Here is a 13,581-nt window from a genome sequence, read left to right on the forward strand (position 1 = left end):
CACCTTTCCCGGCTCTTTTGGTAGGGCCCCAATCGTGGCGTTTTGGAGACAAGGCGAGTTTTAGTCTGCTTTCTTCCAAAACAACCCAGGGATGCCCCTCCCGCATAGCGACTTCCGCCCGCAGCCCCACACTGGAAGCGCACCAAAAGTGCCACCCCCGGGGGCGTGACGTAACAGTGTTGAGTTGGTGTGCAAGTCGTCACAAACGACACGTACTGTACGTACCACATTCCAAAACTTCACGTTTACACAGCTGCATTGATTCAGAGATTCATATCCAGGCTGTTTGTAGGCCTGTTTTGAAAATCTCTTCCCCGTTTTCTCAAAATGCATTTTTTTCGTCACAACAAAAATGTTTTGCTTACGGTATCGTTGGATCCAGAACCTGGACCCGAATACTTTTGTTTCAGAATTGAGTACCTTAAAAATTAGAAAGTGCAACAAGACTACTATTTAAGGAAGATGTTGACTACAAAATTGTCTAATTGGCAGAAGCTTTAATGACTCATTTTTGTTAATCAGCAAATAAAATAAATTTTAACTCGTGATGACCTTTTTTTTTAGAATGATGCTAAAATTAAAACTATGGTTTTGTTGCTCTCTGCTGTTTATAAAACATGCTGATGTACTTTATGTAATATTTCTTTTATGGTCACACTAAAAAAGTTGAGCAGTACAATTTGTGATAAAGTTGAGGTACTCTTGAAAAATATTCTAGATAACAAAAATTGAGCTTATGCTTGCACTTAGCACAAGAACTTAAGAGCAGACGTAAAAAATTAAAAAAAAATTAAATCAGAAATGACAAAAAAAAATGTTCAAGGCCAGGGTTTCCTTTTACAGAAAACAGAGATACCAGACGTCTTTTTAAAACAGTATAAATTCTTGTTATATTGACTACGTAAAACAAATGTGACTTGACTGTCTTTGGCCAAAGTCATCCACGACATACCCCACCATGATTCAGTACCCACGCTTACACGAATGCGACTCAAGTGCATCGACTCCAATCGTCCTCGGAATAGATCCAACGTGTCAATGTTTGCATGGATGCGCATCGAGTCATACGCAAAGGTGGCGCCACACATCGGCACGCCTCAAAATTAAAGTCACGTTTCTGGCAGCAGCCACACCACATGACCCCATTCTCCGACATTCCAGGGCCTTCGCCCGTTGAAAGGGCGAAGGCCCTTTCAACGGGCAGAAAGGTCATGCCCGCCGTCTTCGATGCTCCGCAAAACTGCCGGGACGCACGATACATCAAAACCAGGGGCGGATTCAGAGGGGGTTCCGGATGTCCTGACCCCCCTCTTGAATTCTGCATGTGTAAAAATTTAGGGCGTGGAAACGGCAAAGGGGGAAGTTCTTAAGCATATGATACGCTGACCAACACCTGACCCCCCCCCTCAAGAAATACCTGCGTCCACCCCTGATCAAAACCAGAGCACTCTGGGCTCCGGGACGGGCCATTTCGGAACAGAGGCGACGTAAGTGCGCACGGTCCGGTGAGAGAGATCGTTTCCAACTGCTCGCAGGACACTGCCGCACTGCGCCTCGCCAGGCCGTGCCAATCGCGGTCGGACCCCGAGGCTCTGGCACAAGCCAACAACACCAAGGTGAGGGCATGGAAGGAGGAGCTCGTTCTGCGGTACCAATGCTCAGAACTCCCGGCACTGTTCCTGCTTGCGCCGGAGCCTCTAGGAGCTCCCTCAACAAGCCGGTCGTGATTGGCAAGGCCGGGATGGGGGCCACCCTAACCGAGCAGCTCACTTGTGACGATGAGAAAAGCTTGTGTCTCTTTTCGGGAGAAAATTGCGGACGAACACCGGGGACGGTTTTCTGCCAACGAGATTGGAAGCTGCCATATGTTCTCGGCTGCTCACCAGCTCCCGAAGCAAGCGCCTTCCCACAGTCCTCCCCGTTCCAAAATGCAGAGTGACCTCCGTTCACGTGGTCAGAATGAATGCGCATTCGTCGTCTCTACCCCCTCCGTCGGGTAGCTAAGGTGAGATGCGCTTCCCTGGCACATTACACCATTTACACGACTGCAATGAATGTGACAACTGGAGCTAATGCGCTTAAAGGGCGGGTGCAACGACTTTAAAATTAAAAGAATTTCCATCTCGTCATTTTTACATAGTTTATCGTGTCCCGGAGGATAGAGAAAATACCTCCTTCATTAAAAAATGTTGCAATTCTGCTGCATAATCGCAAAGCAAAAGTCGAGATTTTTCCCCCACCTGCAGCCGCGAGTGGCAGCCACGTGGCCTCACTCGAAACCGAAACCAAAAGTGGACTGGGGAGGAAGGAGAAATACAGAGGAGAAAGTTGACAAAAATCCCGTGGCTGTGCAACTTTTTTTTTTGTCGATCAACATATTTGCAGCTTTTTAGAGGCCACAAAAAATGGGTATCACACTTCTTGTCTATTTTTAATATTGAGTGTGTGCCTTCGATGACCCACGACTTCGGCTATATTTGGTGGTTCTGTCTGAACCATAGGAAACGGCACGTAACCACAGAGAAAAGAGTCAGCGCGATTCAAACCGGCCAGTTTTCGATCGGCGGTTTTCGGGCAAAAAGAAAACGAATTTCGAGCAGCAAATTGTTTTCTGGGTAGTTGGGCTCTCGTATGTCATGTACAAATACAAACCTTGGCGAGGAAAAATACCGTCAGTGTCCCTTTAAGAGAAAAACGACAATAAACCTTTACTCGAATTGAGCTAGCTTGTAGGGTTGTGCAAATAGAGTCAGACCCGTTTATAACGAACAGCAGGAAAGGCTACGATCAGTTCGATATAGCAAGTAGGTCGATACAGCAAAAACCATTTACAACGAACTTCCACGATGCGTTCGTTGTAAGACGAGAGCTTCTCTTTCTTTTCTCATCTCTTCACTTCCGCCTTTTAACAACGCGCTAAAAGGCTCTTTATTTTTTTATTTTTTATTTTTTGCATGCGTCCAGAGTTTGTTTTAAACTTATCTCCCCTTATTGAATCGCTTCTCTTGTGGGCAAATGCTTCGGGATGAATAATTTCTTTTTTCTGTGCGTGTGTGCAGAGTGTATTTTTTAGCTTTCTCCCCCCTTCTGAATCACTTCTCTTCGCTCAATTTTGTTCGCAACATGAGCTTTTGGAATTTTCTTTCTTACTACATCTTTTTGGGGGGAAGGGACAGGTTAAAAGATGATTGTTTGCACGTCTTTGGAAGCCTTCCTGGGGGGAAAAAGTTTGATGTAGCCAATATGTTGTTCGTTATAAAAAGTACTTTTTACATGCATTTTTATTTAAATTTTCCATGAGTTCGATATCTGCAATAATTCACTGTACGTGGGTTCGTTCTAAACGAGTTTCACTGTAGTGGTTTGAATCGAATAGCACAGCGTCATCCCTAGCTTCTGCACTGTTGAAATAACCAGCCGTCTTGTTTTTCTCTTGCATTGTTAAAGCCATGAATGACACAGCGCTATTCGGTTCGAACTACTGTTCGCACAACCCGACTAGCTTGTCTTCGTTATAGGGGCTTTGCCGCATGACGTTTGCTCCGAAGAGACATTTTCTAGAGCCGACAAACGATGTACAGCAGTGCTGCTCTATCGTAGGGTGTAAAAAGTTATGGTGTCCCTATTGAGAAATTAAAGTGCCTAGTTTAGCTTTATACACAAACTCAGCTCTGTTACGTCGCAGCACGGTGGTGGTGCGTCAACCGCACTTCCGGTCCGGGGCTGTGGGCATAAGTTACCATGCGGGACGTGCATCCATGTGTTGTTTTGGAAGAAATCGGACAAAAACCTGCCTCCTCGTCAAAACGCCGTAACTGGGCTGTACCAAAAGAGTCGAAAAAGGTTTGAAGATCAGTTTCCCTGTGTTTTCCGCCTCGTCGGTTAGCACGAGAACATTAATAGGTGCCGTGAAAAATAAAAACCAGATGCCATCGGAACATGATTACTTATGTGGGAAGCACTTTAGGTTGAAGTCACGGATACTTGTGGTCGTCAAATTTATTTGTTTTGTTCCAACATGAACGCGGGAAAATCGCCAAGTTGTATGTCTTCAACTTCAAACGGTTGCCTGATTGTTCGAACTGTCGTCTGCTCTTTTAAACGTTTCTGCTTGATGTCTGCTCGTTGAAACGACTGTAGCCCGTACAACAAACGTTGGCCCGGTAATTGCAATAAGTAAGTGCAGGCCTCAAAAGACTCTAAGTTTGAAGGTTATTTGGGGTAAGTATACTCTGTGTAAATAGTAGATACATGGAGATGTTGATCATTGTTACCAGTGGCCATCACTGACTTGTTATGCCTCATTCACTTGGTCCGATTTTGCTTGCAATTTTGAGTATCGACATCGACCATCTCAGCTGCGGTTCACGCTTTTGCGGCCCGAGCGACGTCACAACTGAAAATAGCGAGCAGAATCTCATCGTACGAATTACGCTTTAGCGTGCGCCCATTCTGTGGCATCCAAGCGGAATAGATCGCTGCATGTCACATTATTCACACAACGTTTTGAAGTGTAACAAGCCTCATTAATTTTGTTGAGGTCACTGCAGAAGTCAGACATTGCCAGGAAGGCAAGGAATCAACAATTACAACGTGGGGACTCACACTAACGCCGACAACATCACCTTCCATTCGTTTGTTTATATGCGACGGCGAGCTTCTTGTTCACACTCCATCGCGCATGCGCGGCACCGGTGGCATCCACTAGGGGTGCTCCGGTTTGTTTGTAAACACGAGTTGGTCTATATTTGTGTTTCCTCGCGATGCCTCCTAAGACTCCCTTTTCAAAACATGTCCAAATCGAGTGTGTTCTACAGAGCACCATAAAAGGCTGCACATGCCTTATATTTCTATAATAAAGGTGGGTTCAATAGCATTAAATTATGTGCCCCTGTTTGTAATTGAAATAGTATCTTTAAATTTATTAATTATAAAGTTCTAAACTAAAAGTAATTATTAGCCTAATTATATCAAACACCTATATTTTCCTAAATTCGCCCTTCAACAGGAACCAATATTACATCAACCCTTTCTCTGTGCGATGCATACTTTTCACAGGAACGATTTGACCCGCATTTTGTTAAACACCCTTAACATATAGCTGAGTGCTTCTCCCAAGGACTTGACTTTCATATAATATATATTTTTTACAGAAATATGCAAAATATAACCCAGACCATCACTGCATTAAGTGACATGGAAACACCCAACAACAAAACCCTTGAGGTTATCAAGTTCCATCTGTATTCCACTGGGTGTGCATGGACACTTAAAAAGGGTAAGCTGGTTCGTTTGTCGTCACACAATGTTGAAAAGCAAGATATCGACCCTCCAGGCACAACTTCCCTAGCCTTGTTTTCGCTGTGAGAGACCTTCCTCGAGTGGGGGCTTTCTTCACAGTAATGTGCTGTGCACACTGTTCTCAACTGTTGGCAGCAAGGACATCCATTGACAATCCTTTGTGAGCTAATAGCCCGGGGAAGGGAATGGGGGAAGGAGGCAATGCGAGGAAACCGCAGAATACTGCAGAAAGATTGAGGGTGGCTGGTTTCAGGCACATAAACATTTGGGGTAAAAATGACCGATATGTCATCGACTTTCGAGAGGCCGACGATGTCTCCTTCCTAACTAACCTTCATGCAGGAGAGCCTGGTGGCCATTGGACCGTGGTTCGTCCAGACCCGAAGGTGCCTCGGTCCTTGAAAGCAAGACGCCCAGCAACAAACTTTGCATAAATGGATGGATGCACAATGGCCTAACTCTTTTAAGGGGGGACACTACCCAGAAAAAACAATTTCTGCAAAAAGCTTGATTTTGAAAAAATGCCATAATTACATCCACCAACATCCAGAGAGTATTCCCAGAAAGTTTCATTAGTTTACACTGCATAGTTATTTTTTTATAAATTATATTCGGTCCATCAATGCTAAAGAAAAGGTAGGGGTTGGAGCACTTCGAATGCATTTTTCTCCATTCCATTTTTCGGCATAAATTTCACTTTAGGAAATCTATCGTTTTCCTATTACACAATAGAAAATTATTCTTAGGTGGTTTTTCGTCACGGAATTTTGTGAGGAACATGCCTGGCTGGTTAGTTTTTCTACTTTAACATTCTTTCATGCTAAAAAAAAACTACATTTGCAAAAAAAGCACAGACATGAAAAAAGAATTTTATCTTTTTATGTACTTATACTTACGAACAACAATGCAATATAGCAAAATAACTAGCTGGATATGTGCTATGGGTATTCCTATAACTATATTACACATAAAAATCACAATATTTTTTTCTAAGAAAACACGCTGATATTTATATTGTAACGTTTATAACAAGTTTTAGAATAGACATAGGACAATGAAATTTGGCAGGAATGGTCTTGCCACTCCACTGCAAATTTGACTGAAATCAAGCAAGCGGTACAGAAGTTGACTTTTCTGGGTATTGTCCCCTTTAAGTCGGGCGGCAGCTTGTGCCGCCTAGCCAGCATGCTTACAGCTAATTACGTTTAAACTAAACAGTCCAGCTACCACGTTGCCACACTCACTGTGAGAGGAGAAGCTGGCACATCTCGCAGGCCTCCTCAGTCGCTCGGCGAGCTTCATCCACCTGATGCTGAGCATCGGTCAGCGCATTTTTCAGCCTGCGACACACGAACAGCTTACTGGCAGTTAAAGGGACACTGACAGAGTATTTATGCTCGTCAAGGTTTTTATTTCTACATGGCGTATGAGAGCCCAACTACCCAGAACGCAATTTGCGGGCTGAAATTTGTTTTCTTCCCGCCCGAAAACCACCAATCAAAAACTGGCTGATTTGAGTCGCGCTCTCTCTCTTCTCCGTGGTCACATGCATTCTCTACGGCTTAGACACAACCACCAAATATAACCAACGTTGTGCATCATTGAAGGCACACACTCAATATTAACAATAGATAAAAAAATATGACACCCATTTTTTGTGCTTCTAGAAGAATGCAAATAAGTTCATTAAAAAAAAAAGGTTGCACAGCCACGCGACTTTTGGCAACTCTCTCCTCTTCTATGTTTCTTCTTCCTCCCCATTCAAGTTTTGGTTTTGAGCAGTTGCGTTTTTTTACTTTATTAAAAACATGTATGAGGCTGTAGCAAAATATTGATTGGATAGTCTTCTGACACCCTAATAATACAGAGGTGTCAGTGTTTTTTAAGGCCTGTTCACACGTACAATCAGCGTTTACTTAGCGCTACAGACACAGCGCCGAGTAATATCGGCCCTGTATCAGGACTTCATCACATGTCAGCTTTTTCCTGCGTACACACACAATGCAGTGCTATCTTAAAGGGCAACTCCGGTCCATACTTTCGATTTTGGGATTATGACCGTTTTTAGTGCAGTCAGCGTCCCTGAATTGCAAGGTGTAATTTTTTTCTCGTTATTGTGCGTAGTTCTAAAAATATCGACGCCTCAAAGTTTTGTTTGCGGCGTGGCCAACAAAACTGAAACTAGCCGCTTGAGGCCCCGGCAACACTGGAAATCAGCCACCATGTGAACGTGACGTCAGGATCGTTCTCGTTCAACGAGTATGCAGGCCGAGCGCCACCTACCTCTGTTGCGCTAGCCGTCTAAAGATAGGAGGTAAGCTGATTTTGTTTTAAATCTGTATACGTGGTAGTTATCCAGCATATGTAGCAAGAGTTAGTGCGTATACCCAAAAGCTAGCGACTGGAAAACCCATGAACTCGGTTGGTGCCCTACTCGGCGGCCGCCGCCGTGCGTGCGCTATGCCGTACTGATCGCCTGTATACCCAAAAGCTAGCGACTAGAAAACGAGTGAACTCGTTCGGTGGCGTACTCAGCGGCTGTCGCCGTGCGTGCAGTCTTCCGTACTCGTCGCTAGGCCTAAATTGTCATCGGGGCTCCGTGGATGGACCGGCGTTGCTCTATGCTGCGCTGCCAGTGATGTACAGTACACTGGGGGCCCTCTCGCTTTCGCGCTGCGGGTCAGTCCCAGACATAAAGCTTTGAGGCACTCCGGCGTGGGCCGCGGCGCCCGAACACACGTGTGCTGGGCTGTACACCTTTGTTTTTTCGTCCTTTTTTCCTCGGGCGCGTAAAAGCCGAAACCCAAAGTCCACTCGTCGAACAGCGTTCACCCACACCTTCTCCAATTTCCGGTCCGTTGGAAACTTGTGAAAAAACACCTCCAGGTTGTGCAGCAGGTTGTTTGAGCAGCCCACAGCGCTACAAGACGTACTTGGCATCTTTCGAGGAACAGCTGGGCAGTCTTGGGTGCACCGAGTTGCCTGCTAAAACGAGTCTTGAAGTCCTCACAAGCAAATAAACAAAAGGCTATACCAAAGCGCTACACAGGCTACAGATTAAAGCAACGGCTTAACACGCCAATCACAAGCCGAAGTGGTGGTAGCGGCTCAAAGAAGCGCACTCCGCGCAACGCCCGGACCGGAGGAAAAAAAAAGAGAACGATACTGACGTCACGGCCCAATGTTGCTATAGAGATCAGCAACCCGCTGGCCGCCCGCTAAGGAGCAGCGGCTTGCGGCGGGTCGCATTTTTATTATCGGCATTAGTTGAGAAAGCGGCGTCCCACGGACGTAATATTTTGGCTGGGGTCGTATTTTATGTCATTACAGCGATACCAGTAATTTATTTCATTTTGAGTTTTGGCCGGAGTTGCCCTGTAATTAGAGCCGATCAGTGTCAGTAGTAACACAGATATTGCATCATCATTTCGTTATTTTGGCACCGAGAGGCATGCGTGAACCGGCTTTTAAAACAATGAAAAGGACGGTATGGCTTATACCATCTAATCCTGCCAACTCCCTAACCTGCTCTGTACCTACCTAGGTAGCTCACTAAGCTGATCTAAGCTAAACTGGAAAGTCAAGCCTGGAAAGCCGAGGTTCACGCATTTGCGTCTGCTCGAGACCGAGTTATTGCAATCTCTTACGATGAGAAAAACATGTGGCCTGCTGACATCATCTATGAGGTGGCCCCAGAACTGCGTTTCGTTAGAGCAAAGGTTTTGACACATCTGCAAGATCAAATGTATGTACCATCTACAAGAATCGGTTGTTTGTAACAGTGTGAAAAGTTTTTAAAGCCAATAAGAAAAGAATGTCGTGTGAAAAGAAATAATAAATATACGAAAATTGCGAGTGTCTCACGGTTACTCAATAGACAACACCAGTGTATTTTCCCGGTCGTTAGGAGGCTAGCTTGAAGAGAGGGTTCATCTTAAACCATGAACGGGGTGCGTTTGCGATCCAATGGCGGACGCCTCCTGCGGAGATTAGTCGCAAGTGTATGCACGCCGCATTTTCAAGTGGTGAGGAGGACAGCAGGCGGAAAGGCGGAGACGTTTGCAGACAATCGACGGTTTTTGGCACCTTCTCGCGTCTGTATTGCAAACGCGGCCCATAATTAAGACACGTGACCCCGGTCGAGCAGCTGGCAACTCTCTAATATACATAGAATAAACAGACGTCACTGCCGCGGCTTATGGGATACGTCGCCGCCATCACCAGGTACTGAGATAGTTTCGGTTTCAGGCCGCCGTCGGCAAAGCTGGCCGCTGCTGCATCGTTTTCGGTGCGCTTTTCTTCCTTTCGTGTTATGTGCACTTGTGGTCATAGTGGTGGAGTAATGCCGATATGCGATATGTTCGGTTGCCGCAACAGAAGCAAGTCATCTGCAAAGGAGCGTAACACAATGCCAAATATAAGGCTGCTTTGTTTGCCAGAAGTGAAAAGCCGACAGTTCGAGAGCACGAAACTGCTGTCTGAGAAACATTGGAGTTTCTGGCTTGCTCACATACATCGGAAAGATTTGAAGAACATCAACAACGAATGTGTCTGTGGTTGTTGCTTCATTACCGGTAAGGAATACATGTGTAGCAAACAAGCGGGCGACACCATCTACACCGTAGAGCAACGTGCACCAACGCACGCACTGCAAACGAGGCAGGAGCCTCGCACCACGAGCGACACACACGCGACACAGAGCTCCGATGGAATACGCCGGCTGGAACCGAGGATCGTCTCATCTGACATAGACATTATCTCGGACTGGCCCATTTGTAAATATCTATCTGTAAATTATGTAAATAACAAGTGTGTCAGCAAAGAATGCCTCTCGGTATGTTGACCACAAATTGGCGACACGGACAACCGCACAACGTGCGCTGCGAATGTGGGATGCTCTGCCACGATGGACATCACGCAACCAACTCAACCCGATCAAGCATGTCCCCGCAACGTCCGCTTCACTCTCCAAAACACTACAAACTAGCGCGTCTTTCACCGCTATTCCGCTAGAGGGGAAGCCCATGTAGCGAACAAGTGGGCGACACAATCTACACCGTAGAGCAACGTGCACCAACGCACGCACTGCGAACGAGGCTGGAGCCTCGCACCACGAACGACACACACGCGACACAGAGCTCCGATGGAATACGCCGGCTGGAACCCAGGCTCGTCTCATCTGACATAGACATTATCTCGGACTGGCCCGTTTGTAAATATCTATCTGTAAATTATGTAAATAACAAGTGTGTCAGCAAAGAATGCCTCTCGGTATGTTGACCACAAATTGGCGACACGGACAACCGCACAACGTGCACTGCGAATGTGGGATGCTCTGCCACGATGGACATCACGTAACCAACTCAATCCGATCAAGCATGTCCCCGCAACGTCCGCTTCACTCTCCAAAACACTACAAACTAGCGCGCAAACAGCGTCTTTCACCGCTATTCCGCTAGGGGGGGGAGCCCATGTAGCGAACAAGAGGGCGACACCATCTACACCGTAGAGCAACGTGCACCAACGCACGCACTGCAAACGAGGCAGGAGCCTCGCACCCCGAGCGACACACACGCGACACAGAGCTCCGATGGAATACGCCGGCTGGAACCCAGGCTCGTCTCATATCTGACATAGACATTATCTCGGACCGGCCCGTATGTAAATATCTATCTGCAAATTATGTAAATAACAAGTGTGTCAGCAAAGAATGCCTCTCGTTGACCACACATGCATGAGTCATCCATAATACATAGATTGCTGAAATCTTACATTCACATTTTGTGCGCTTCGCCACAGCGGCTAAGGAAGCTCTACAGCATCTGGTAGTGTCCCACTGCATGCTGCTCTCTTTGCATTCACCCTTGTCGCCCAGCTTCCTTGTCTCTGTGGTGTTCATAGCCCAGTTGTGTTGATAGCATTTTGGCGGCGGCGCGAGTTTTTACAGTTCAGATCCTGCGACTTTCAATGCCTCAGCTACAGGCACATCTTTTAAACAGGCAAACCTTTGACTCGCATGAATGATACGAACCCAGACTGGGTGCCCACCCAGCATCTGGGCCAGTGGCATAGCTAGGCCACTTGGCACCCGGGGACCTTACGTCTTTCATAGCCCCTCCCCCTCCCCCCCCCTCCTTCACTCACCTAGATCGCAACTTATAAAGAGGGGGAGGGGGGATGTTGCCAGAAGTGGCACCCCCTCCACGCAACTGGGACGCCCGGGTACCTGGGGCCCAGGGCCCCTAGTCGGCCAGTCATCACCGGCCGATCACCATCGCCGCCGCCCAACGACGGGCGTGCCAGATGCCCGTCGTTGGTTTGGCACGTAAAACCCCCAAATTTGACTTTTAGGCCTCTTGTGTTGGTGTTTTGACGGATGGATTGATGTGTTGCATGCCTAAGAAGTTTCGCTCCCAGGTGACTGGGATGTCGATGATATATTATATGGGTTGCGGAGGAGGGAGGGGGAGGGGGGGGGGGGGGTTCAAGTGCATGTGTACAGTATAGGGTCGGCTGGATTCCGTAAGGGGGAGGGGGGGGGGGGTGGGCTGAAGCGCTATAAGCCTCCCTCCTGGATCATGGATCACAGGCGTACCAACTGGGAGGGGGGTGGGGCAATTGGGGGTGCTTGCCCCTCCCCCCCCCAGTTTTCAGTGTGTGTGTGTGTGTGTGTTTGGTGGGGGGGGGGGGGGGGGGCGGGGGGGGGGCAAAGGCATGTGTTTTGCCCCCCTGAAACAGCCGCCACTGGGCAGGGCAAACACCGGCCGGCGACGCTCAAGGGATACCAAGGACACCGGCCCTGGGTGGGTGCACGGGTGGGGGGGTCTGGTTTGCCCTTTATTCAAAAACAAGTTCGTACGCCACTGCCCTGGATACGCCTGTAAAAGGGAGACCCCGAGGTATCGTTCTACACGACGTGATCGTGCGAGGGGCGACGGCAATGGGAATGCGGGGAGAAAGCACGACGGTGCTTTCTCCCCGAGATCGTGGGTTTTGGCGTACGAACGCCATCGGATTTCGCCGGAAAGGGGCGCTAACAGAATGAACAAGCCCCGACGCCGCGTAACCTGCCGACCACCGCAAGATCTTGGACCCTCTGCTTGCTAACGTGCGACAGGCCGATCTCAGTGAGGAGTCGGTACATGAGCCCCCTTCCTTCCTTCCCCCTTCTTGGAGGACAGACAACCGGAGTACATCTCTCATGTAAATAAATAACGCTTGCAGAGATGGAGTTACCTTGTCAAGACGGTCCATGCCGTGCTCTTGCTGGCATCGTCGCGCATTGCTGGAACCTCTGGAGCTCACGGAATTAGTGCTGCGTCAACACAGCAATCAAATGTCTCATTCACGCAGCAGTGCTGAAGGTGCTTTTGGCCTTCAGTAGTACCGTACGGTCATATATGGTTTAGCCGGTTGATAGTTTTCTTTGACATGCGAACCTGCGAATCAACCGCGAGATCACGAACGCATGCAAAACTTGAAGCTTGAAGGGCTTGAAGCCGCCGAAGTTCTCGTAAAACGGCTGGAGAGAGGGTCGGGTATTGCCGTTTTATGGTTTCGTTTTGTTTAGTTTCTGTCAGTGGTTTCTGTTGTGTTGGCGTTTGGCGTCACAGACGCCAAAATAATATTTAAAATTGTTGCAGCCAGGCTTTGAACTGGGTGGTAGCTTCCGCCGCCTAGGCATTGAATATTGAAACATTGTGTAATCCTCTGTGATGCCTGTGCTGAATTTTGTATTTGTACACTGAAGCTGAATGTCTCTAGAGCGATCATTCGAGCGCCTCTTTGCTGCAATAAACGTTTTCTACAGCTACTATTACCGCTACTACGACGACTACACGCCATCTTAAATTAAGCCAAATGTTTATAGCAAAGTTTGCAGAGACATGCATCGATAAATAGAAAGCTTGTGCTACTGTTCCCTGCACATTATTACCAAAACATTCCACCACTTCACAGCAGGTGCTCCACTACAGCCTAACCTTCATTCACATACCATGAATACCCTGGTGCAAATGCCCGATTGCAGAAACCATGAACACTCTTGAATCACAAGCTTTGCCCATCTGGCATTGGGCATTGTTGTGTTCGTTTGCATTGATGCCCTCGCAGCAAAGTGACTTTCACCAAATCATTCAAAAAGCATCGTTCTCATTTGTTTATACTCGCCATTCAATACCAAGGCAGGCCTGGACAAGCCTCCCACGGGCAGCAAACCAGAAGTTAGAGCAAGCCAGCTAACATGAACCTATCTTATAGGTTATCAATTAGTTTGTGTAC

At 47.3% G+C, this 13,581-nt stretch overlaps 1 protein-coding gene across 1 annotated transcript in view; it reads right to left on the reverse strand.

Moving 5' to 3' along the window:
* The window catches only part of LOC8032392, a 42,078-nt gene extending 29,141 nt beyond the window's left edge, over positions 1–12,937 (reverse strand). Inside the window, exons 1-3 of the mRNA XM_029970664.4 lie at positions 12,538–12,937; positions 6,546–6,641; positions 5,634–5,698 (exon numbers count right to left, since the gene is read on the reverse strand). Coding sequence (XP_029826524.3) covers positions 5,634–5,698; positions 6,546–6,641; positions 12,538–12,584 — 208 coding nt within the window. The 5' untranslated portion in view covers positions 12,585–12,937. The remainder of the gene's footprint in view (positions 1–5,633; positions 5,699–6,545; positions 6,642–12,537) is intronic.
* Between the last annotated feature and the right edge of the window lie 644 nt (positions 12,938–13,581).

Source organism: Ixodes scapularis, unplaced genomic scaffold (assembly GCF_016920785.2).
Source record: "Ixodes scapularis isolate PalLabHiFi unplaced genomic scaffold, ASM1692078v2 PGA_scaffold6__148_contigs__length_123643588, whole genome shotgun sequence".
NCBI classification, from domain to species: domain Eukaryota; kingdom Metazoa; phylum Arthropoda; class Arachnida; order Ixodida; family Ixodidae; genus Ixodes; species Ixodes scapularis.